The sequence below is a fragment of the Citrus clementina genome, unplaced genomic scaffold (assembly GCF_000493195.1).
Source record: "Citrus clementina cultivar Clemenules unplaced genomic scaffold, Citrus_clementina_v1.0 scaffold_5, whole genome shotgun sequence".
Classification (NCBI taxonomy): Eukaryota; Viridiplantae; Streptophyta; class Magnoliopsida; order Sapindales; family Rutaceae; genus Citrus; species Citrus x clementina.
Genome location: NW_006262201.1, coordinates 686,251 through 713,393, shown reverse-complemented (window position 1 = coordinate 713,393; position 27,143 = coordinate 686,251). Strand labels below are relative to the sequence as shown.

The 27,143-nt window shown below is 33.6% G+C and overlaps 1 protein-coding gene and 1 pseudogene across 1 annotated transcript; one reads left to right on the top strand and one right to left on the bottom strand.

The window, feature by feature from the left end:
- Positions 1-7,588: 7,588 nt before the first annotated feature.
- LOC112098280 (putative disease resistance RPP13-like protein 1) lies at positions 7,589-12,194 on the top strand. Its single transcript, XM_024184241.1, has one exon. The coding sequence runs from the start codon at positions 7,707-7,709 to the stop codon at positions 12,183-12,185; it is 4,479 nt and encodes a 1,492-aa protein (XP_024040009.1). The 5' UTR covers positions 7,589-7,706; the 3' UTR covers positions 12,186-12,194.
- A 2,510-nt stretch (positions 12,195-14,704) lies between these two features.
- On the bottom strand, positions 14,705-15,277 carry LOC18040258 (annotated as a pseudogene).
- Between the last annotated feature and the right edge of the window lie 11,866 nt (positions 15,278-27,143).

The following is a 27,143-nucleotide window of genomic DNA, read 5'->3' as shown; positions in this document are numbered from 1 at the left end:
TTTTTTTTTTAACTGCAACAATTAATAAGGCCTTTTAATAAAGGTTAATGCATGAGAAAGTACTTTATTTATTTTGGCTGACCCTCCTCCTACATTTGCTAAGCCATTAATCATAATGATGAAGAATGTTAATAAAGTAAAGTCTGATTGATACAAAAGTTCTATTTCTTTGAATTAACAAATATGCAACATATTTCAGAAGTTGCCAATGGGGTACATAACACAAAATTAAGAAAGGGAGTAGTGGAACTAATTAATTAATTTTCAGCAACAAAATATTAAGATTAACATATGATATGCGCACGCAAGTTTGCACAATCTAGTTTTCTCTGTTTTGGGACATGATCAATTCTTGTTCTCTCTTATTAATTAATCATACTCACATTTTCAACTGGTATCGAATTTATGTATATTGTTTTCAACTGATTTTGGGGTAAGAAAAACCAAACCAATCTAGAACAATAAATTTGTTATTTTGAGGGGAGATGGGGTACCTCACTGGTTTGTTGTGCGCGGTGCGGTGTATCTGAAATTCGTGGGAGGTGAGAAGGGGAGAGAGAGTGGTAACAATGGTGGAAGGTCAGAAACAAGAGAGGTGTCCTTCAAAATGAGCTTCACGCCTGCAAAACAGTGAAATGGAGGTTAGAGGTGAAGCCGGGGTACCTCGGCGTTCACACTCCGACGCTCAAGTTAGCAAACTCAAGCTTTTATGGCAAAGAGAGCTAGCTAGCCCTCTGTAAATTAGGGTTTAAGGTTGAAGAAAACCTCTTTTTTGGAGTGTGAGTATTTTTGGGCGAATGAGAGCATCCTGGAGAATGAAATCTAGGCACCTTTATATATGGAGTACCTCAGCTGCCACGTGGCGTACCCTTTTTGGCTAACGTCCTTTTACCTCTTTATAATTATTTTTGGGCCGTTATTTGCATATTCGCGGCGTATCTCATCTTTTGGAAACGTGGCGCGCGCTGGAGAGTGGTCCAGGGTACCTCTGCAGTAGCTGTCAGGTAGGCGGCTAGGGACCACTGTCCTTGGGACAGTGTCCTTCACTTTTGGCAGAGGTAGCAGGCGGCTGTCCCTCCTTTTAGCACGTCGCTTTTGATTCCTAATTCTGAAAAAATCAAATGATATCTTTTAGGAGGCGGAGACGTTTCTCATGGCGGGTATTTTCGGTGGATTCTCTTGCATCCGCTTTGCCTGGTACCTCGAATTACATGGGGTACCCCCTATTACGCAGGGTACCCCTATTACACAGGGTACCCCTATCTGTATGGGGTACCTCTATTTGTATGGGGTACCTCTATTTGTGTGGGATACCTCTAATTGTGCAGGGTACCTCTATTTATACGGGGTACCTCAAGTCATGTCGGGCACCTCGGATTATGCAGGGTACCTCCGATTGTGCTGATATCATTCCATTGGCAGACACGTGGCGCTCTATTACCTTTCCTATCTTTCCCTCAAACATATATGTATAATTCAATCTGATTAATTTTTCTTTTCAAGGATTTCAAGTAAAAAAGATACTTGAAATTATTTTTAAGTTGGTGGTTGTTGTCACTTTCAATTCATGATGGCAAACCGTAGAGAAACCAACCGATATTTGCCCAATTTGTGAGATGAGATGCAAGCATTTGATGACTTTCAGCAAGCTTGTACTGCCCTCTTCAGCAACATCAATAATCGAAACATAGTGAAATTAGATCCTAGGAATTAAAATCTAAAAGAAAAAAAAATAAAATTATGTTTTTTTTTGCCCCAAAAAAATAAAAAATATCTTTGCCCCCCCCCGCCCCCCCCAAATAAATTGATTGAACTTCATTCTTAATTGAAAACTATGACAAGCTAAATAAATTAATCACCACTATTAGTAAATATGTGTAATTTGAAAAGGAAATCATTTTGTATTGCTTTTGTAAATAAGTGTAATTTGAAAAAATCTGAAAATTAGTCCCATTTCCATTTGGTTTTTTGAGATTCTTTTATTGATCTTTTGGTCAATTCACCAATGTCCAGCCTGAAACAAGACTGTGCGGAAGCTTGTTAAATTCTTTTCTTTCATTTAGTGTAATAATTGTGTTATGTTAATTATGTCATTAGCTGTTAAGTTTATACATTTTTTATATTCTTAGCTAAGAAGAATTGATAGACTCTCTTCAAACAGTTGAGATTAACCTGTACCAATGGAGAAAGGAGAAGAGTATAACTGTATTCCAAGCTAATTATATTCCTGACATTTAAGATAAAGAAAGGGTTTGATGGGTTTGGTTCTTTACAAGTTTTATTCTCTGTGTAATGTCCAATTAATCTTGTCAAATATCAAGCAAAGGCAGGATTCCAGGCTTGGCTTTTATTTTAATTTAATATGTAAAGCAAAGGCATATGATTCTTGGCTTGGCTTTTTCCTTTTTTTTTTCCTTAGAATTTCTGTGCTCCTCTGATTTTATATTTATAGTGGGTTTTGCTTGATTTCTAGGCTTACTAGACACAATCACAAACTCTGCTTACTCACTTTTCTCATTCTGCTTTTCACAAGCTCGTAATTTGGTTTCTTTCTTTGTCCTAAAAAAAAGAAAAAAATAAATCGATCGTCGGAGTTGGAGCTCACTAGAATTTGCCACATGTTACTTAAAATAGTTTGTATTAATATTGAACCAATTACTCAATATAAAACACTGGAATGGTTGATTAAAAGGATTCTTAAACATGAATTTGTATCTATATATGTAAAATTATAATAGTTTTTAAATTAGGTCCCTATTGACCTTAACATTAGGTACGTACAAAATTAAAATACCAAAACCAACACAAAAGAAAACTTGACAAAACTACTGCGAAGATTATCATCATCTGAATTTTGGATACTAAACATTATATATAAATCAACAATCCCAAAATAACTCAAAGGATTAGGATGTTCATTAGATAGAAATTCACATTACAGTTAGTCCAACAACCACAAAAAGAAAGACCATAAAAACAGAGTACATAGCATGTCGCATAAAAACAGTACATCGCTCGTTCGCAGCACCTCATTTGCAGATCTTATGTCCGCATATGTCTCACTGTTAGCCAAAGCGCGGTCTGGCCGTAATTAACATAAGAGCTCAACGGTAACACAACACACAATTTGATGGATAGTTGCTTGATTGGGAAGTCTAACTTTGTACCTATAATATGATCTTTTCATCAGACTTTGTTAAAGATTGTTTTGTAATTAAATTTCATAAGTTGAGTATATATAAATGCTCGAGTGTTCTTTATTAAACTAGCTTGATTGAACATAATTAATATAATGGAAATCAAATTATTATGATTGAATTTTCTAGATTAGCATTTTTTCATCTTTGTATAATCTAATTTGAAACAATCAATATTTATATGATCATGTCCTAATTTACAACACAAAGCATAGATGCAGCTATGGTCTTTTTCAACCATGGCCAATGTTGTTGAATATATAAATATTCAAGTGTTCAGTGTTCTTTATTAAATTAGCGTGACTGGACATAATTAAATATTGAAAATTGGATTAGTATGATGATTGGATTAGTTAGGTAGATTAGTCTTATTTTATCTAATTATCAAGGATAACATTATATATAACATTCTATTATATATAAATATGTCCTTCATACTTTCTGTTTTAACTAAAATCATAAAAAAAAAACTTGCAATATCAACCATGTATTTGTTATGTTGTTTATTGGAGTAAATTGTTTTTGTTTTTGTGATTGTCAAATATTGTCTTTTGTACGTACGAAATCACTGGGAGTTCCACTCTAATGGATGGATGTTGCTGGGTACTATTAACTGATGGTCGTATGTATTAATTAGTGTAGGTTAGCTGAATGTTCCATGTTCACTGATATAATATGTACTTTTGAGCTACACGTATGGCAATGAAAATTGAGTGAGTTTATGTGATGTAATATGCGCTGTTCAATCAAGCTCTACTTTTCAGTGATTGACACAAATGAAACTAGTGGACCTGTGTTGGCTAGATGATAATTAAAAGACCAAGATCATAATTAACAACTAATCCAATGTCAATTAATTTTCAATGTCTTGTACTAATCTCTTTTTCAATAAATATAATGGCGACTTCGTGAGCTGAACGTTAATTTCACTGTATTAAGCACTTTTATGTGGGTGCGCGCGCGCTATAGCCTGATGGTGTCGAAAGTATTATTGTTGCCTATAGCCAACTTGTTAAATATGCTTTTAAATTTGTATCATTTTTATGTGGGTGCGTGCGTGCGCGCTATAGCCTGATGGTGTCGAAAGTATTATTGTTCTATTTACTTTTATTGAATTGTCCATACCAGTAAATTGAATTATAGGGTTTTTTGTAATAAAAATATGAGTGCTCAAAATAAATTTTAGGGTGTAAATCATCTCACACTTATTAAAAAAAAGAATATAAATTTAACTTTTTATCTGAGAAATCATCATGTGCGCTAATTCATCTTTTTCACTTTCTTCGTCTATTTCTATTCAGTTCCTTTAATAACTATAAGCCAATGACTATTAGGTATATCATAAAATTGAATGCTTATGTTTAAATATCTTTATTCAGTATGTAACTATATATGAACCATCTTAGTTTAGATTTGATTTAACTATATATGAACCATCTTAGTTTAGATTTGATTTAAATTTATCACGTCACATCGTACCACGTCTATGATCTTATTTACAAGTTCCTCGTGACTTCACGACGAGAAGTACAAAAATGTATTAAGCAATTAGCTAGTTGTTACAAACGAAACCCATCATATTTTTTGCTGATAACAACGCAAAATATATATAAAATAAATAAATCGTTTTATTCCAGGTTTATCGCTACTAGCAATCTTGCTCCATAAATTAATAAAACAAGATAAACACGAAACAATTGATATAACAGAACCCAAAAGACTCTAGTATATGACATGAATTTACAAAAATGTACGTATAAATTTGAGATTGAAGAGAATTGAGTGCTCAAGGACAGGACGCAATTCACTTTACCCTGTTTATTGGTTGTGCTTCAATTGCGTCTTCATTATTTGTCTATTTTCTCAAATTTTTTCTCTAAAAAAATTAAACTAAACCGAATTGAATCATGACTATTATTGTGATATTAAATTATTTTAAAAAATTATTTCAAATTCAAGTAGTATATTTTGAGGGAAATATATTATTATATAAATTAATAATTACCTAGCATAAAACAAAATCCATATGATATGCCTATATGAACCTGTAGCAATGGAAAAGGGAGAAGAGTATAGCTTTATTCCAAGCTAATTATATTTCTGACATTTAAGATAAAGAAAGGGTTTGATGGGTTTGGTTCTATACAAGTTTTATTCTCTGTGAAATAATGTGTAATGTCCAATTAATCTTGTCAAATATCAAGCAAAGGCAGGATTCCTCGCTTGGCTTTTATGTTAATTTAATATGTAAAGCAAAGGCATATGATTCTTGGCTTGGCTTTTTCTTTTCTTTTGTTTTTTTTTTAAATTCTGTGCTCCTCTGATTTTATATTTGTGGTGGGCTCCGTTTTGCTTTTCGCTTTTATGGTGGGTTTTGCTTGATTTCTAGGCTTGCTAGACAGAATCACAAACTCATTCTGCTTATTTCACTTTTATTCCTGTTGTATTTCTACCATTAATCCTGTATTTCTAATTCCGTTTTTTAAATTTTAGATAGATGTACTGCATGTGCACGTGTATATCTTTATATGCATGTACTAAATAGGAAGCAGCATATAACGAAAACATAGCTTCTTTTTGCTGGGCACTGATTTTGCCTTTACAGAATCTGGTAACACTGATTGGTGCTGGCCTCTGTTTCTCTTTTCACTTCTATGATTGGAAGAAAGTCAATAAAACCAAGTTGATAAAAGGGATCACTAAATATTTTCTTTAGGTAAAGATTGGAAACCAGAAAAAAGAAAAAAAGAAATTGTAAGTGGATCTAATTGGTAACTGAATCATGATCAATATTATTGAGATATTAGAATTTCAAATATCGAATTGTTTATGTATTTTTAAGAAAAACCTATGCGCTGCTTTAAGTTCGTCTTGTAATTATTGTTGCCGCCAAATTTAACTATTTATTGTGGGTCACATGTCAAACGAATTAATAATTTAGTTTCATACGGCATTCTTTTTATGAATGTTCACCCCAATTATCAGTCGAATTAATATTGCTTTTCAACATCACCGATTTTTTGTTTAATAAAAAAAAGAATTATTTTATAGTCTGCATGCTCCCATGGGTCACATGTCCTTCGATAATCAACTATCAAATGAATTAATAATTTATGTATATTCTGTCATTTATTAATGAGTTTTTATATATGAAATTTTCAAGTAAAAAGGAATGATCAGATACATTTCTCATAAAAGAAAACTTTTATGGCCTTCTCTTTTTAATAAATTCAAGTGTTCTCTTGTTGATGAAATAGCAAACGACAATCTTAAACTTACAGCCTCTCAGTGTGGGAGAACCATTGATTCTCAATCTAGAATATAGTTCTGAGTCACTCAATCATAATTACTAACCTAATTAACAAAAAAAACAGAATAATCTTTCTCACTTACTATATTTCAACGACAAAAAAAAAACTGTTTTTTATTGATTTTCTTTCTAAACACTCATTCAATCATGGGTTCATTGGCGAGTTGGCGACCCAAATAAAAAATGATCTGAATTACACAACTTTGCACTTTTCTCGTTATATAACTGTTACTTGATTCTGTAAAATGTTTCGAAATACTGCTTTTGAAAGTAAGTGAATACGAAAATGTCCAAAACTTAGTCTTATTTGCTGTACAATTGTAAAGAACAATATTTTGAAAACGTTAGCGGAGTAAATTTTAGCATTAATTACGGTTCTACTCTGAGTCCAAAATGTTTATGTTTTTCTTTTATTATTATTTTTAAAATTCTTTCATTGATTCTTGGTCCACCCCGTCCAGTTCGTCAAGGAGAAGACAACAAGCGTGTGAAGCTTGCAAAATTATCGATGGTGGTGGGGGCTGGCTTTATTTACACTTTGGTGGAATAAAAGTGAAGCTTGCTAAATTATTGGTGGTTGAATGTTTTTTTTTTCCCCTTTCATCTTCACTTTAGAGTGATTTCATCTGTGTCTATTTGTTAGATAACATATTAGATGAATAAAGTAAAATATTTCTAAAAAGAAACGTTTTAGGAGTTAAAAAATATATATACAGAGAGAGAAACGTCTTGATTTAACTTGGTTTATGAGTTGAAGATTTGTAAAGTGAAGGCTCTACGTAGCAGACACTGGATTAACTACTTGATCGACGAATATCTAATGGAATTTTGTGATGATTGGTGATTTGCTAAATTATTAATGGGTGGTGGGCTCTGTTTTTTCTTTTCTTAGCTGCAACGAACAACAAGTGGGGAGACTTGCCACATTTTACGTCGTATTTTGCTGGACCCCTCCACTTATTAAACTTTTTCATTTTGCTCACCAAGTGGTGGTGGTGGGTGCATTGCCAAATTATTTAGTCATTGGTCAATAAAGTACAAACGCGTGATTTCTACTAAGCTTGCTGTACCAGACCCTTCACAATCACAAACTCATTCCGCTTAATTATCCATTTTCTCACCCGTTCAATATTCTCATTCTGCTTTCCATAACCCATAATTCTGCTCCTTTCTTCCTTTGCCCAAAAAAAAGAAAAAAAATGTCGATCATCGGAGAGGCAATCCTTACGGCATCTGTTGATTTGCTGGTCAATAAGTTAGCTTCAGAGGGGATTCTGTTTTTTGCACGCCAAGAGAAGATCCAAGACTATCTAATGAAGTGGGAGAATATGTTGGAGATGATCAAGGCGGTGCTTGATGATGCTGAGGAGAAGAAGACAACTAATCGGTCTGTGAAGAAGTGGCTTGGCAAGCTTCAGAACTTGGCTTATGATGTTGAAGACTTGTTGGATGAGTTTCAAACTGAGGCTTTCCGGAGGATGTTGCTGCTTGGAAATGGAGAACCAGCTGCTGCTCATGATCAACCCAGTAGCAGTCGTGCCAGAACAAGTAAGTTTCGGAAGCTCATTCCTGCTTGCTGCACCACTTTTACTCCACAATCGATTCAGTTCGATTATGGCTTGATGTCCAAAATCAAAGAGATCAACAGCAGATTTCAAGAAATTGTGACACAGAAAAACTTGCTAGATTTGAAAGAAAGTTCAGCTGGAGGGTCCAACAAAGCCAGTCAAAGGCTGGAGACAACCTCTTTAGTGACTGAAGCCAAAGTATATGGCAGGGAAACAGAAAAGAAGGATGTTGTTGAACTGCTGTTGAGGGATGATTTAAGCAACGATGGTGGATTCTCTGTTATTCCTATTATAGGTATGGGCGGCCTGGGCAAAACCACTCTTGCTCAGCTTGTCTACAATGATAAGCGAGTGCAGGATCATTTTGATCTCAAGGCATGGACTTGTGTCTCTGAGGATTTCGACGTTAAGGGGCTAACAAAAAAAATTCTAAGATCCATTACCAAGCAGACTATTGATGACAGTGATTTAAATTTGCTTCAAGAGGAGCTGAAGAAGAAGTTATCTCAAAAGAAATTTTTGCTCGTTTTAGACGACGTTTGGAATGAGAATTACAATGACTGGGTTGACATGAGCCGTCCGTTTGAAGCTGGCGCACAGGGAAGTAAGATTGTTGTCACTACTCGCAATCAACAGGTTGCAAAAATCATGAGGCCGGATCAAGCTTATGAATTGAAAAACTTGTCAACTGAGGATTGTCTGTCTGTGTTTGCTCAGCACTCTTTGGGGACAAGAGATTTCAGTTCACACAAGTCATTGGAGGACATTGGTAAGAAGATAGTGATCAAATGCAATGGCTTTCCCTTGGCAGCAAAAACACTGGGAGGACTTTTATGTGGAGAACATGACAGAGGTGTGTGGGAAGATGTGCTCAGTAGCAAGATATGGGAATTACCAGAAGATAGATGTCCCATTATACCAGCTCTTGCAGTGAGCTATTATTATCTTCCTCCAATTTTGAAACAATGCTTTGCATACTGCTCGTTGTTTCCGAAGGATTATGAATTTGAAGAGGAGGAGATAATTTTATTATGGAGTGCTTCGGGTTTCTTGGTTCATAAAGAGAGTGGGAATCCTAACGAAGTTCTAGGTCGAAAGTTCTTTCAAGAGCTACGTTCAAGATCTTTTTTCCAGCAATTAAGCAACAATACATCACGATTTGTGATGCACGATCTTATCAATGACCTTGCCCGTTGGGCTGCGGGGGAGATATACTTCACAATGGAGTATACCTCAGAAATTTACAAGCAGCAAAGTTTTTCCGAAAATCTTCGTCATCTATCATACATTCCTGAATATTTTGATGGCGGTAAAAGGTTTGGGGACTTGTATGATATCCAGCATTTGAGAACTTTTTTACCAGTAATGTTGACAAAAAGTTCGCCTGGCTTCTTGGCTCCTAGCATTCTTCCTAAGTTGCTCAAACTCCGACGCTTGAGGGTCTTCTCTTTGCGTGGATACTGCATCCCTGAGCTGCCGGATTCAATTGGTGATTTGAGGTATTTAAGGTACCTTAACCTGTCTACAACTGAGATTAGAACTCTGCCTGAATCAGTCAACAAGCTTTACAATTTGCATAGTCTTTTGTTGGAAGATTGTGATCGGCTGAAGAAGTTGTGTGCAGACATGGGAAACCTCGCCAAATTGCATCATCTTAAGAATTCAAATACGAAGTCGTTGGAGGAAATGCCAGTAGGAATTGGTAGGTTGACTAGTCTTCAGACGTTGTGTAATTTTGTTGTGGGAAAAGGCAGTGGTTCCGGGTTACGAGAGCTAAAGTTGTTGACGCACCTTCATGGGACACTTAACATTTCAAAATTGGAGAATGTAAAAGACGTTGGTGATGCAAAGGAGGCTCAATTGGATGGAAAGAAGAATCTTAGAGAATTATTGCTTCGATGGACACTCAGTACCGATGGCTCGTCTTCAAGGGAGGCGGAAATTGAAAAGGACGTGCTTGACATGCTAGAACCCAATAAAAATTTGGAACAATTTTGTATCAGCGGCTATAGAGGTGCAAAATTTCCAACTTGGTTCGGAGATTCCTCATTCTCAAAGTTGGTGACCTTAAAATTTGAATATTGTGGCATGTGTCCTACCCTGCCGTCAGTCGGGCAACTACCCTCTCTAAAGCATCTTGCAGTATGTGGAATGACTAGTGTAAAGAGGTTGGGTTCAGAGTTCTATGGGAATGATACTCCAATTCCTTTTCCATGCTTGGAGACTCTTCATTTTGAAGACATGCAAGGATGGGAAGACTGGATTCCTCATGGATCCAGTCAGGGAGTTGAACGGTTTCCTAAATTGAGAGAGCTTCACATTTTAAGATGTTCTAAGCTGCAAGGAACATTTCCAGAACGCCTTCCTGCATTGGAGAAGCTTGTTATTAAAGGATGTGAAGAATTGTCAGTTTCAGTTTCGAGTCTTCCAGCTCTTTGCAAATTACAGAGTGGTGGATGTAAAAAGGTTGTGTGGAGAAGTGCAACTGATCATCTCGGCTCACAGAATTCAGTGGTTTGTAGAGATAGATCAAATCAAGTGTTTCTCGCAGGGCCATTAAAGCCGCGACTACCAAAATTGGAAGAATTGAAGATAAATGAAATGAAAGAGCAGACATATATATGGAAGAGTCATAACGAATTACTGCAAGACATTTGCTCTCTCAGAAGACTGACGATTAGACGGTGTCCCAAACTTCAATCCTTGGTGGCGGAGGAAGAGAAAGGCCAACAACAGCAGCTCTGCGAGTTGTCATGCAGACTCGAATATCTAAGATTGAGATATTGCGAAGGCCTTGTGAAGCTGCCACAATCATCTCTCAGTCTCAGTTCCTTGAGAGAGATAGAAATCTACAAGTGCAGTTCCCTTGTTTCCTTTCCTGAGGTTGCTCTGCCTTCCAAGTTGAAGACAATTGAGATTAGGGAATGTGATGCACTGAAATCATTACCAGAGGCATGGATGTGCGACACCAATTCATCTCTCGAGATCTTGGAGATTTGCTTTTGCCATTCGTTGACATATATTGCTGGAGTCCAGCTACCACCGAGCCTTAAGCAGTTGGTGATTAACAATTGCAGTAATATAAGGACTTTGACAGTGGAAGAGGGCATCCAGTGTAGCAGCAGCAGCAGCAATAGAAGGTACACCTCATCTCTTCTTGAGCAGTTGCGTATTAACAGCTGTCCATCACTGACATGTATATTTTCAAAAAATGAGTTACCTGCCACGCTTGAGTCCCTTGAAGTTGGCAATCTACCTCCGTCTCTTAAGTCCCTTTCTGTTCGCGGATGTTCAAAGCTGGAGTCAATAGCAGAAAGGTTGGACAACAACACATCTCTTGAAACAATCGACATTTCTAATTGTGGAAATCTGAAAATTTTACCGAGTGGTTTACATAATCTCCGCCAGCTTCAAGAGATTAGCATAGCGTATTGTGGAAATCTAGTGTCCTTTCCCCAAGGGGCATTCCCTTGTGCGAAACTCACGAGGCTGACGATACTTGATTGTAAGAGACTAGAGGCCTTACCCAAGGGATTGCACAATCTGACCTCTCTTCAACAATTAACAATAGGAAAAGGAGGTGAGCTTCCAAGCCTTGAAGAAGAAGATGGCCTTCCCATCAACCTTCATTCACTTTGGATTGAGGGTAATATGGAGATTTGGAAGTCAATGATTGAGCGGGGCCGGGGATTTCACAGATTCTCCTGTCTGCGACATCTTGAAATCATAGGATGCGATGACGACATGGTGTCATTTCCACTAGAGGACAAAAGATTAGGGACCGCGCTTCCTCTTCCTGCCTCTCTAACATCTCTGTGGATTTACAATTTTCCAAATCTGGAACGCCTATCTTCTTCAATTGTTGATCTTCAAAACCTCACTCACTTGGGTCTCTATCATTGTCCCAAGCTCAAATACTTTCCGGAGAAGGGCCTGCCTTCCTCACTTTTGCAATTAAGAATCGTGGATTGTCCGTTGATAGAAAAGAAGTGCAGAAAGGATGGAGGACAATATTGGGACTTGTTAACCCATATTCCTCTTGCTGTCATAGCTGGTAAATGGGTTTTTTATGACGACTCAACAGAGGACGACTCAACAGAGGACGACTGAAATATTTTATTATTAGGTTTTTTTTAAAAAAAAAGTTGGGCGTGTATTATGTGTTGGTGATTAATGGGTTTTCGAAATAAAAAGAACAATGGGCTCGCATTATTTAGCTTAGCAAAGGAGGACTCTATTAATTAATTAATGAATTAATTTCTTATGCCTATCTCATTCTCAGTTGTTGAAACTTCAGTTTCTTATATTTATTTTTTCGCCATATGGTTATATATGTAAAATATTTTATTATTAGAAATTTTTTTTCTTTAAAATCAGGTGTATTTGTGTATGTAGTTTTAAAATTCAAATCTCAGTTGAAAACTGTTTTAAATTATTAAAAAGAAAAATGTTAAGTACAGTAAGGGGCTCGCATTATTTAGTAGCAGGGGACTGTATTAATTAATTAATTGATGGGTTAATTTCTTATGCCTATTTCATTCTTAGCTGTTGAAATAAACTTTAGTTTCTTTTATTTTTTCCTTCCGCGGTACCGTTACTTATGTGTAATATTTCTCTTCATCAGACTTCGGCAAAAATTGTTAATGTTCTTATTAGTAATTAATTAGTTCGTTAGTGTTCTTCTTTTGTTCCACAATTTATCAAAAGCATTTTATTACATAATCTTTGTACATGTACATCGTCATCAAATCCCATAACAACCAAAACAGAAAATCAAAAGAAAACAAGAACATGCCACACAATAAAGCCAATAAAATATCAAAAACGAAAAAGCAAACGAAGCCAAGCATTTGCCCCCCAAAAAAAATCAAAAACAAAAAACAAACGAAGCTACGTACATTTCGATTTTTGTGGCCTTAACTTAATATCTTCACCAGAACTCATCAGCAATGACGTTATAATGTTCTTTTAATGCCTATTGTAATGCGGTTTTTGAGTGCTAATTAAACACACGAGGGCTTGACCATATTACAAAATTAATTATAATCTTCAATCGCTATTAGTATGAATTTATAAATAAATACCATTTCATCAGTTACTGAATATTTGAATTCACCAACTGCAATGGATCTTCATATTAACACATCAATATGACAGAAACGAGAATATCTTCATGAATTGGAGTGGGATAAATTTTTTTCCTCTTAAAATGCATAATAAAGGCCAAAGAAAAAGACCTTTTTTTTTCTCTTTTAATTTTCATTAACAATAAACCAGGCGTATTAATGGCTATATTAATGAATTGATTTCTTATTAAGTGCAAATGTGTAATGTATAATGGCTATCTCTTTCTCAGCTGTTGAAACCTCATTTATGTAAAGTGGTTTTTGAGTGCTAATTAAACACACGAGGGCTAGATCATATTACAAAATTAATTATAATCTTCAATTGCTATTAGTATGAATTTATAAATACAATTTCATCAGTTACTGAATATTTGAATTCACCAACTGCAATGGATCTTTATGACAGAAAAGAGAATATCTTCATGAATTGGAGTGGGATAAATTTTTTTCCTCTTAAAATCCATAATAAAGGCCAAAGAAAAAGACTTTTTTTTTTCTTTTTTAATTTTCATTAACAATAAACCAGGGGTATTAATGCTTATATTAATGAATTGATTTCTTATTGAGTACAAATGTGTAATGTATATTACCTTAGTATTTTTACAAAAGCACTTTATTACATAATCTTCGTACATATAAACCATCATCAAATCCGATAACAACAAAAACAGAAAATCGAAGGAGAAACAATATTCCACAGCAACGCGAATAGAATTTTAAAAGCAAAATAAGCAAAACGTTAGCCCCAAAAAAATTAAAAACAAAAAGCGAACTAAGCAAAGTATCGTCACCAGAAGAATTAGTTTTAAGCTTTAGTGGGCTTAATTAATTTTAAGCTTCAGCTGCCTTAATATATTCACCAAAAGGATTACCAGCTGCGTCATCAGCATTAATAATACGAGTTAATAAGCCTAAGCTGCCTCTTCCCTCAGCAATAATGTTAAAATGTTTTTTTAATGGTGTTGCAAAGTGGTTTTTGGTTGCTAATTATAAGCAGATGAAGGCTGGACTGTATCACACAATTATTTATACTCTCTAATTTAATGCACTTTAAGCAACTTCGTGAATTAATCGTTTCTGTACCTTCGCTATTAGTATTTATAAATACAATTTAACAGTTATTGAACGTTTGGATTCGTCAAAATTGTTGCAATTACAATGAATCTTCGTGTTAACACATTAATATCGCAGAAGAGGACGAATTAGGAGTGGGATAATTTTTTTTCCCTCAAAACGCATACTATATGCCAAAGAAAAAGACTTTTTTTAAAAATATATATATTTTTATTAACTATAAACCAAGCGTATTAATTTCTTTTAGTGTTGGAGGACTAGGATTTATAAAAAGCACTTTATTGTTGTCAATACATACAAGCCTTCCTCAAAAACCCATCAAAATACATTAAATAGAGCATCCAAATAGAAACATCTCACAACAAAACCAAGAAAAGATCATAAACAAATAGCACATCAAGCAAAGCAATCACTTCTTTCTTTAATCAATTACATTTGAGCCTTGGTAGCCTTAATATCTTCATTGGAAGAATTACCAGACTCTTCATCAATGTTAATAACCTTAGGCTGCCTCTTCTTCTCCTCAGCAAGCGTTGGCACTGTGACCCTCAGAATCCCATTTTCCATGTGAGCCTTAATATGATCCAAGTCAGCACTCATATGCATCCTAAACTGCCTCCAAAACTTGCCAAATGTCCTCTCAGCTCTGTGCCATTTCTCTCCTTCAACTCCCTCCTTGTAATAATCATTACTCTTCCTCTCCCCACTCACTCTCAGTACTCTGTTCTCTTCAACTTCAATCTTTACATTATCTTTCTTCATCCCTGGAATGTCGAGCGTGATCACGTGGGCTGTTGGTGTCTCCATCTAGTCTGTTCTCGCCGGGGCTAGAGTTTGATGATGATCAGCTCGTTTTGCGATTGTTAAAGGGGTTTGTTCAAGAACCCTGAAAGGTGATTGTGTGTACGACATCAGAGCGTTTGCTTGCGATGCCATGTTCATCAATGTTGCTGCCATAACAAGAAACAACATTGTCATTGCAAGAATTCTTGGTTTTGCCATCTGAATAGCTAGCTAGCTTTTTTAGAGTGTTTGTTTGAAGCTAAGTGTTTGTTGATTTTCTGGTGAAATGGAGGGAGGTGAATTAGAGGGATATATACACTTTAGACTGGATTATAGCTCGATATCTGAATAGTTCTTTAGAAGTCTTTGCGATAGAAACTTAGGGAAAATTCTAGCACTGCGTAGAAACTAAACGTTTTGCAGAATGTTCTGAAGATTGAAATTCTTTTGATTTGGGAATCTTAGTTGGAAGCTTGGCTAGAATTAGAATATGCCACATGTTACTTAAAATAGTTTTGTATTAATATTTAACCAATTACTCGTAACTTAATATAAAACACAATTTGATCATTATTTTATAAATCTACAGTGGAATTGTTCAAATGAAAGCGCAATTGGGAAAATAATTTTTGTCTCAATTCACATGGGAGACAACACTAATCAGTGTTGTCATATATTATAATCTCAAAACGTCACAAATGTTGCTAACCAGTAAAAGCCAGTTCAATTTGATTTTAGATTTATTCACGACAACTAAGGCGTGATGGGTATCATCATCAGGCAATAGAAATAAATCATGACAAATGACAATACCGTTTTTGAGTTAACTATTTGTACGATGCTTTTGAATTTAGCTATGCGATCCAAAGCTCGATCAAATTCGCTTTCTTCCAGTGCAATTGTGAAGCGGCAATAGCTAAGAATTCTAGTCCACGAACCACTGTTGATGCATAAACCAGATGCCTTGACTATGGCTTCCCTAATATTTGAGTCATCAAGCTTGATTTGTTCTGTAGCTGTTTTCTCACCACTGGTAGTCATCAAGCAAAACAGAGGCACATTTTAAGTGGTTCGGCCTGGAGAACAGGGCAGCAATCTTATCTCCATCACCGAGATCAAACTACAAACATTAAGAAGAAGTTACAAGCTTTTCATATGTCTCAACTATAGCCTCTAAGACTATATATACATATCATGAAGAGTCTAGAAAAGTCCCCCACTCACTAGCTGCATTCCGGGTTTGTTTTTCCCGCCTTGTAAAGGTCAGTTAACAACCTTGAATCAAGTACTTAACCCGTGCTTCAGTAAGTGACCTAAACGACTGCCAAATGTGCCGCATAGAGCAAATGGAATCACGTGAACAACATGTGATTTAATTGCAGGAAGTAAACGATAATACACAGATGTCAATATTCTCCTGTTTCATCAAGCAACCGACAGGGCATGCACAATCAAGAATATAAACCGACATGTCAGAAATGTCTGAAACTCAGTTTTAATTTCACAATTCAACACATCTCTTTTAAGATTTTTTTTTTCAATAATTTTCAGTTATCAATAATTGAAAACTTTGAAGATTTTTTAAGATTTTTTCAGTTATCAATTCAACACATCTCTTTTACGATTTTCTTTTTCAATAATTGAGAGAGTTTATGTGATGTAATATGACATTATTCAATCAAGCAAGTGCTCTGCTTTTTAGTGATAGACACAAATGAAAAAAAAAGAAACCAGCACTGTTTACGTGGTTCGGCTGTGCAATGAGGCAGAACATACATCCAAGGGAGAATCGACTAAAATGAGTTTTATTTATGAATCAAAGTATTTTACAGAGCTCACACGGAGAAACTAACAAGGAATAAGATGATACATTTTCTCTCTCTTCATTCTCTCTAGAAGCTCTTTACATCTTGCTGAAACTGCCTGAAAGCTCAGCTTATATAACGGCTGTTCATTACCCCAGATTGCACCAGATCCAGCCACGTGTATAACAACTTATAACTAACTTGATTCTTCTCTCACGTGCTTGTCACATGCAGAACTTAAGCCCTTAGCCGAAACACCTTCATGCCTCGCCGTTTTGGTATCATTAAGTGAGTCATATGTCCAGCCGGGGACAACTTGAAACATCTTAATGGACAAAACGATGCCGTTTTAACACGCCAAGTTTTGAATTCAGCAAATAGGTCCACACAAACAATGATAAAAAATGGTGCTGCCATAAAAAGAAATGGCATTGCAAGAATGTAGAATGCCACATGTTACCTAATCTGTTCTAAATCAAGATTATTATCACCCGAATTCCGAATTTAATTTGCATATAAGACAGTACAAACCATTAAAAGGATAGCCCTTAGGTAGAATTTCACATGAAAAGCAATCAATCAACCAAGTTTCTATTTGCCTGAATTGCATTTAATATTTGAATGAACGTATTTGAAAGTCGTTAGATTCGCATGCCAAAAAACAATTTCACCACGATCACCTCCTGTTGCCTTTGTTCAGATTCGCCGTCGATGGCTGCCGATATTTTCAGATAGTAGCCAAACACCACTTCATTATTCATTTACAAATCTCAACCGTTAGATTAACGTTATTAAAATCTAACGGTTGAGCAACATAACGACAAAAAAGAGGGGTATGCAGCTGGATCCTGGAGTGAAGAATAAGGAAAATTAACTACTGTGTGTATGTATATATATATATATATATATTAAGAAGAAAATATTTTGTGACAATTTGAATATTTTTTTTGTTAAGTTAGATTGTGCATCAACGTAAAATAAGGTTGCAATTTATAGGTATCAATATGAAAGAAGTGGTCAAGCTAGTTTGTGCATACATAATTAGACAAATCAACTTAGACTGAAATTCCAAAATATTTTCAAATTAATATGTCTTACAAATTTATTTTTCATAAGCTGGTGCTAGTGATTCTTTTTCAAATGATGACGTGTTTGCTTCGGTAATTAATTAATAAAGTGACACAAAAACAAGTAGACCCCCGCACCAATAATTTTGCAAGCAACCCAACCCGACCATCCCCTTTTTTTTTCTCTTTGTATCACTGTTATTCTGATTCCATATTCTTGCATTGCCATTCCTTATGTTTTCTCTTTGAATGCGTCCTAAAAAGACTTGCAATGTAGATCATGTATTTATTATGAGATTTATTGGAGTGAATTATTGTTTTTGTCATTATCAAATGATATGTTTGAGAGCTGTTCATTTTTGTATATGTAAAACTGAAATTATTATAATTGTGTAGAAGAGTTTGAGAGTCACTGGGAGGATTTGCTCATTAATGGTTAGTGAAGTAAACCGACCAGGCGAATTTATCAAAAGCACTTTATTATAAGAGAGAACAAGAATGCCAAGAAAATATCAGACATAAAAAGGAAACTAAGCAAACAAAAACAGAAAATCAAAAGAGAAACAATATCCCACAATGCCAAGAAAATATCAGAGACAAAAAGGAAACTAAGCAAACCAGAGCACGTGCTTGTGATGCCATGATCAAGAACGCTGCTGCCGTAACTAGAAATCTCTTCTTAAACAAGATTATCATCATCCGAAATTATAAATGTTGCATACAAGACATTATAAATCAACAATTCAAAGAAAAAAAAGAAGAATTTAAACCAATTAAGAGGATAGGCATTAGGTAGAATTTCAGATGAAGAAAAACGAATCAACCAAGGTTCTATCTGCCTGAGTTGCAGGAAGCATTCGGTCGCTTCTGCATGAACTAGGAACTACAGATCCCATAGAATTTTGGTTGCGTCTATTCTGGCAAAAGTACTTAATATCTTATTTTGGTTTGGACTAAAAGCAAACATGCAGCTGAATCTGATTGATTAAAAATCTAAAACCGTACCAAAAGAAAGAAGAAAATGACAACCAGCTCTAGCTAATTCAGGGGATGAAGGCATATTAATATTTCTCATCAAATCATCACCCATTGTGCTCTGAGACTCAGAAAATCTAAGGTGACTGATTTATGTTGACTTCACGAAACAGGGCTACCTTACATCATTTACTGATTAATGATGCTAATGTTTAATAGGATGAATCAGGTGTTTGCTGAAATGTCTCAAGAAAGGACCCTCGAGCACATGAGAATGAGAAGAACATTCAATAATCTCCAGGATAATATAAGATCAAGGATGCAACAAGGACAAACAGAGATGGCAGCTGTAGCGTTTTGACAGTACACATGTCATAGCAGTTAGATTAAACAAATGTAAACCATCGGATACAAGTTTTGTAAATATAGATTCAAAATGAATGAAACATTGTTGTGATGTGTGTGCATTAATCTCTCATTTTGATCATGTGCTAACTAAGATTTTTTTTTTTCAATAATTTTCAGTTTTCTGTCAAATGTAACATAATATGATCATGTGTAACATAAGAACACAAAGCATGAAGGAAGCTCTAATCTTTTTCAAACTTGGCCAAAGTTGTTGAATATCTAAATCCTCAAGTGTTCTGTATTTTTTTTATTAAATTAGCATGATTGGACACAATAAAATAATGAAAATCAAATTATTATGATGGGTGGATTAGTTAGCTAGATTAGTGTTATTTTGTCTAATTATCATGGATTAAATTCAATCATATATAATATATAATATGTCCTTCGTATTTTCCCTTCTAATCTACATCATAAAAAGACTTGTAATATATAATGGCAATCTCGTGAACTAGTGCTAATTTCATTATATTAGGCACCTTTGTGATATGTTATTAAACCATAGAAATGTGGGTTAGATTCAGGGAGATTTTGAATGATTTATCTAATTATAAATTTTTCGGATTACATATGTTTCAGTCAAAAACAGGGGAGCTCCTTGAATTGGAAGCTCTTTAGGCACAATATCACGAAATTTTGATATTAGCCCATAAAAGAGCTTAGGCAGGGTCAAAGAAGTAACAGAAACTGAGGTTATGCCCAATATGTCTAGCCCCTACTTTAAAAAATTCAGGTTATTTTGCCTAACGGGTTTCCTACATCATATAAATTACGCTGGTTCTTCACAATTATTAACACATTAATATGACTAATTAGAAAGTAATAAAGAGATGGATTTCTTTTATTTTAAAATAAACGGAATTGATTGCAGAATATTATTGGGACTACTTGTAATCTAAAATTTACCATGAATGGCCTTTTATTATGTGCACTAGCTAATAGATTTTAAGAAATCACTTTTTACTTTGAAATATTTTTCTTGCGATTAGAGATCTTGGGTTGTCCCTTGATAGAAGAAAGGCACATAAAGAATGGAGGACAATGTCGGCACTTGCTAACCCATATACCTTGCGTAGTAATAAATGGCAGAGCAGTGGATATGGATTTGAAACAGAAGAGGAATGAGTACCGAACTGTATAAATTAATTAATTATTCCTACAGCATGGGTTTGTAAATTTCTTTCTAGGACTGTATTAACTAATTTCTTATTGGGGTAGGTGTAATATGTAATTATTATTGATGTTGTATCTTCGTATTGTCTTGATGGCTTGACAGCCTTTGGGCACCTGAGTTGCTTACTTCGAACGGCAGAGTTAAGTTTCAGTCTTCGAATTGCCGCGTATGGTTCAATAGCCAAGCCAGTCTTCAATTATTTGTTGATCTAGTGATCTATTTATAAACAACTAAAAATCATTTTGATTCTTTCACTAATAAGAATTGTCATTCTGAAATTGAATTTTCACCATTATTGACAAGTTGTATCAGAGAACTTTTAAGGTTATTTATGAATTTAGAAATCAAAATGAATTTAGCAATTTTACAGCCTATTTCCTTTTTAGCTGAAACTTATTAGACACTTTAAAAATTTTAAGTGCCCGTACTCTCAGTTTAAGGTTCAGTGCAATTACCTAGATTCCCATTTCCCCATTTCGTTGTCCCAACCCCACTGTCCTACATTGGATTTTGCATTTAGCTTATTGTGCCGGTATCTACACTTGCTTTGTATGAACGCAAAATGGCGATTAACAAAAACTCCAAATTGATTCTCATAAAATTTAGTTGGCTTTGTAATTATTCTCCAATTTCCTTACAAATGTTTACTTTGCATGGACTGTTGTAGAAAAAATTTCTGGTACAATAAAATTTTTCCTGCCTCCATAACTGTAACCAGCTTTCGATAGTCTAAGCTTGTAATTTAATCAATATATAGCCGACCTTAAATTGACAAAATTATCAATAAATTAAGGATCAAGAGAAGCATTTAGGAATGTTATTTGTTTCATTAAAAATAAACCAATTCAAATTAGTTAAATTATTGTGTACTATTTGACTTCATACTTTTTTATTTGGATAAATAAATGAATATATATAATATAATTATTTAATGAGGAGATTTTTTATTTTGACAAAGTGATAATGTTATTAAAAGATTAATATATATATATATATATATATTTTTTTTATTTGCTAGAACAACCAATAATTATATGGTTATTATATAATTATTTTAGAAACCGGGGGGAGGGAGGGAGGTGACAAAATGGATCCTAGAAATAGTAAAAATGATAAAAATGCTGAAGCAACACTCCCTTCAAGATGTGATCACACGGCGGGCAGAATGGGTGCTGATCAGTTTTGAGTACAAAAGGTCTTACATGCGATATATGATTAAGACATTTTCATTTAAATCTCCTCATGTGTTTTAATTCGTTTTTTTTCGTTTACCACTGTGATTGCTTGTAACTAACACAAACGTACAAAGAATGTAGGAAGCTTTGGTTTGCATATTTGGCACAACATCACGAAATTTTGAGATTCTGATGATTTTGACTAATGTGCTTCCTACATCATATAAATTACACCGGTTCTTCATAATTATGAACACATTAATATGAATAGTTAGAAAGTAATAAAGAGATGGTTTTTTTTTTTTGAAGTAAACATAATTGATTGAAGAATATTATTAAATGGGTGGGACTATTCGTAGTCTAAAATTTTCTCCCCATTATTATGTGCGCTAGCTAATGGGTTTTAAGAAATCAATTTTTACTTTGAACACTTTTGTAAATATCAAAATACTCCTCAACAACATTCCTGATATTGATTTATTATTAAATGTGATGGTCAGCTTCAATATTCAGTTACTGAGAATAATATTGATCTAGGAAATGCTTATATATATATATATATATCTATATATATATTGAAGTCCCAGTTGCGTCTACCTAGTTTTGTGGACATGCAACATTCCTTATATTAACTTAATTGCTAAGGAGAAGTCTTTATTTTTCTTGGTTTGGCAGACTTTGGGCAGCTGCGTTGCTTACTTCGAATGGCAGAGCCAAGTTGTAGTCTTCGAATTGGCATCATCGTATAGTTCAATAGCCAAGCTGCAGGTCTTCAATTATTTGTTGATCTAGTTCTCTACTTATAAACAACTAAAAATCATTTTGAACCTTTGGCTAATAAGAATTGTCATTCTGAACTAAGGGCCAGTGAGCTGAGGATTGTTGCTAAAATATGAGTTCTGTGTTCTATCATGCATTTTCTATACTGTTAATTGTTTGAGCCTATAAACTAAGACATGCTTGGCATGGACATCTCAAAAGCTCAAGATGACTAGCATGAAGTACTGCAAACTTGAGAAACTCATTTACCATGTTCTCATATTCTATAGACCTTCTATCCATCAACATCCAAGATTTATCCATATTTAAACTATTAACTTTCCTGCAAATGCATCGCATTTTATTCATTCAGTTTTATTAATATTAGAAATTGATATTGTTTACAACCACAAGAACAACTAATAAAATTATAGAATCAACCAAAAAAAGGGGGCAATGAGAGCACAATTTCACTAATTAAGCAACTATAGTGTCTCTAACATAGTTTCTGCTACTATATCTTTGTGATTGTCCAGAATCTAACAGATGTTATAAATAAATATCAAATGAAGCTTTCGGCATTGATTCCATCAACTATTTTTATTGATTCAATAGATATAAGTTCCAAGTCTGATGAGTGGTGGATTCATTAATTGAGCAACTGAAGTCCTAAACTTGTGCCCAGCCCATTGAACTGTTGCAGCATAAATTAACATTACTTCTAATATGCAATCAATTTGAAAACTGCTGCAGTTCTATAATTTTCCCTTGTTGGATTCAATTTGTAAAGTGCATTAAGATGTTTGCTAAAAACAAAAATAATCTTTTAAAGAGACATTTAATCAAACAATTAATGCGCATTCAAATAACAGAACACTCTAAAATCATTTCAACAGGATGTAAATCTCAAATCCCTATTATTATCACGAGACTCAATTAATTTCAATTGAAAATATTACACATTCAATTATCACCTGAAATCAACGTTGCTCTTGGCGGAATTAAGGAGAAAACTCTGTTCTCAATATAATCTATAATTTGCTTGAAGAAAAGAAAGAAAAAGATATCTTAAGTTAAATAAACAAAAATTGAACAGAAGTGTACTAACCAAAGATAAAATACATTGATTCTTTCAAAATTGAGTATGAAAATTGTTGAACAGGAAATTGAGACTTGGAATCAATTAAATCAACCTTGGTTGATTAAAAATACAATTAATTCAAGTATAACCATAAATTATCAAACTAGAAAGAGAGATATAAAAAACAATTATCTAAATTAAAGGAAACAATACCCAATATTCGAGAAGCAGCAAAAGCAAGCTAAAATTCTTCGTGCGTTCTTCTTCAAAAGAGAATGGAGATGAAATTCGGAATTGAGTGATTGATGAAAAACTGAGAGGTGATTATTGAAAAGAAAGTAATGGGAATGAGTTTGAATTTTCTCAAAAGAAACTAAAATCTGTTCTAAGAACGAAAATAAAAGCAGTATAGTCAGTTTTTTTGTTTTTTTTGCTCGAGTCAATAAAAGGAAAAGGTAAATGATAATTATTCAATAAATATGTAAGATATTTATCACTTATTTGATAAAACGTCACAATTATTTGACGTTTAAATAAATTATCATTTATATTTCACAATTACTCAGTTTTTCACAAAATGTCATATATGTTTGACATTTCTTAAAAACTGTCAAATAAAAAATATCGAATTGTTTATGTATTTTTAAGAAAAACCTATGCGCTGCTTTAAGTTCGTCTTGTAATTATTGTTGCCGCCAAATTTAACTATTTATTGTGGGTCACATGTCAAACGAATTAATAATTTAGTTTCATACGGCATTCTTTTTATGAATGTTCACCCTAATTAGAGAAATAATAATTTTGCTTTTCAACATCACCAATTTTTTGTTAAAAAAAAAAAAGAATTATTTTATAGACTGCATGCTTCCATGGGTCACATGTCCTTCGATAATCAACTATCAAATGAATTAATAATTTATGTATATTCTGTCATTTATTAATGAGTTTTTATATATGAAATTTTCAAGTAAAAAGGAATGATCAGATACATTTCTCATAAAGGAAAATCTTTATGGCCTTCTCCTTTTAATAAATTCAAGTGTTCTCTTGTCGATGAAATAGCAAACGACAATCTTAAACTTACAGCCTCTCAGTGTGGGAGAACCGTTGATTCTCAATCTAGAATATAGTTCTGAGTCACTCAATCATAATTACTAACCTAATTAACAAAAAAAACAGAATAATCTTTCTCACTTACTATATTTCGACGACCAAAAAAAAAACTGTTTTTTATTGATTTTCTTTCTAAACACTCATTCAATCATGGGTTAATTGGCGAGTTGGCGACCCAAATAAAAAATTATCTGAGTGTCTGTGATAAAAAAAAAAAAACATTAGAATTACACAACTTTGCACTTTTCTCGTTATATAACTGTTACTTGATTCTGTAAAATGTTTCGAAATACTGCTTTTGAAAGTAAGTGAATATGAAAATGTCCAAAACTTAGTCTTATTTGCTGTACAATTATAAAGAACAATATTTTGAAAACGTTAGCGGAGTAAATTTTAGCATTAATTACGGTTCTACTCCGAGTCCAAAATGTTTATGTTTTTCTTTTATTATTATTTTTAAAATTCTTTCATTGATTCTTGGTCCACCCACGTCCAGTTCGTCAAGGAGAAGACAACAAGCGTGTGAAGCTTGCTAAATTATTGATGGTGGTGGGGGCTGGCACTATTTACACTTTGGTGGAATAAAAGTGAAGCTTGCTAAATTATTGGTGGTTGGAATGTTTTTTTTCCCCTTTCATCTTCACTTTAGAGTGATTTCATCTGTGTCTATTTGTTAGATAACATATTAGATGAATAAAGTAATATATTTCTAAAAAGAAACGTTTTAGGAGTTAAAAACCCTGGTTTTGATGATGCTGAGGAGAAGAAGACGACTAATCGGTCTTTAGCATGGAAAAACAAAACCGTTAAATAATAATTTTATTACTGTTAATATAAAGCAGCTAACTCTTAAAAAATCTTCCCAAGAGAAAACTAATAGACAAATAAAACCTAATAGATACTAACTCAAGGTAAATCAATATTAAAAGCGTGATCATGTTTTTCCAAAATAATGAATATTTTCATAAATTAATAATTTATTAATTTACTGATTAATTGATATTTGTTTAATTTTAATAATTTTTTTATGGTCCCAAAAACTATTAATTTATTGAGATTTTATTATATTTGTTATATGGAAAACAATGCAATTTATAACAATATATTGTTGCAATGGGACTAACAAAATTTCTAGCAATTCTCTTTTCGTAGATAACAACCATTCGATTTCGATGACATTAACCATGTAAATGTTAATAACACATGATTTAAAACAAAAAAAATGGAGTTTTTCTAATGATTAATAAAAGGAGAATTCAAAGAAGAAAATTAAAAGGAAAACAACCATAGGGGTTCGTGTTGGGAATGACCATTCGCAGTTTTTGTTATACTGCCACGGTTTGCTTTCTTCTCTGAATGTTTAATAGTTTAATGAATGTATTCGCAAATAATACATGGTTCAGATTTGCCGTTGATGGCGGTCGATATTTCCAGAACTAGTCAAGCGTTGCAGTGAAGAAAGCAAAAAATCACAAAACCAATTAGATGCGGTGGGTTCAGATGGTAGCCAAACTTTACGTCGTTATTCATTTACGAATCCAAACCGTTAAATCAACGTAATTAAAATCTAATGGCTGGGTATAATAACAACGAACAAGTGGAGTACGGAGTTGGATCTTGGAGTACAGAAGAAGAAAAATTAACTACTATATATGATTTTCTTTTCTTTTTTAAGAAAAGAACATTTTGTGATAATTTGAACATTATTTTTGTTAAGTTAGATTGTCCATCATCATAAAAAAAGGTTGAAATTTATGAGTATTAATATGAAAGAAGTGATAAAGTTAGTTTGTCCATACACAATTAAATTAGACTGAAATTTAGAAATATGTGTAACAACCCAATTGCAGCCTACTGATTTTGAGTTGGAACTGTTTTAACTTGTTTTAAAATTATTTTAACTACAACAGTTAATAAAGCTTTTTAATAAAGGTTAATGCATGAGAAAGTACTTTATTTGTTTTGGCTGACCCCTTCTCCTTCATTGGCTAAGCCATTAACCATATGATGAAGAATACTAATAAAATAAGTTTGATCGATAAAGAAGTTCTATTTCTTTGAATTAACAAATATGCAACACAATCAGAAGTGACCAATGCGGTGCACAACACAAAATTAAGAAAGTACTGAGATAAATTAATTAATTTTCATCAACAAAATATTAAGATTGATATCTGTAATCTAATTTGCTTAATTTTTCTTTTAAAAAATTTCAAGTAAAAATGATTTTAAAATTAATTTTCAATGGTTGTTGTTTTTACTTTCAATTCATTATGGTAGCCTTTGGAGAAACCAACCAATATTTGTCAATTTGCGAGGTGAGATACAAGCATTTCATGATATTCTACAAGCTTTTAACACGTCAATAATCGAAACAGGGGGAAATTAAATCATAGGAATTAAAAATCTAAAAAAATTATTTTTTTCATACATTGATTGAACTTCATTCTCAATTGAAAATTATGACAAGTTAAATAAATTAATCACCACAATTAGTAAATATTAGTACCTCAAGTTAATGAATTGAC

Bases quoted from the DNA above. Each gene is read 5' to 3' on its own strand.
- LOC112098280 (XM_024184241.1), top strand. From the start codon at position 7,707: ATGTCGATCATCGGAGAGGCAATCCTTACGGCATCTGTTGATTTGCTG.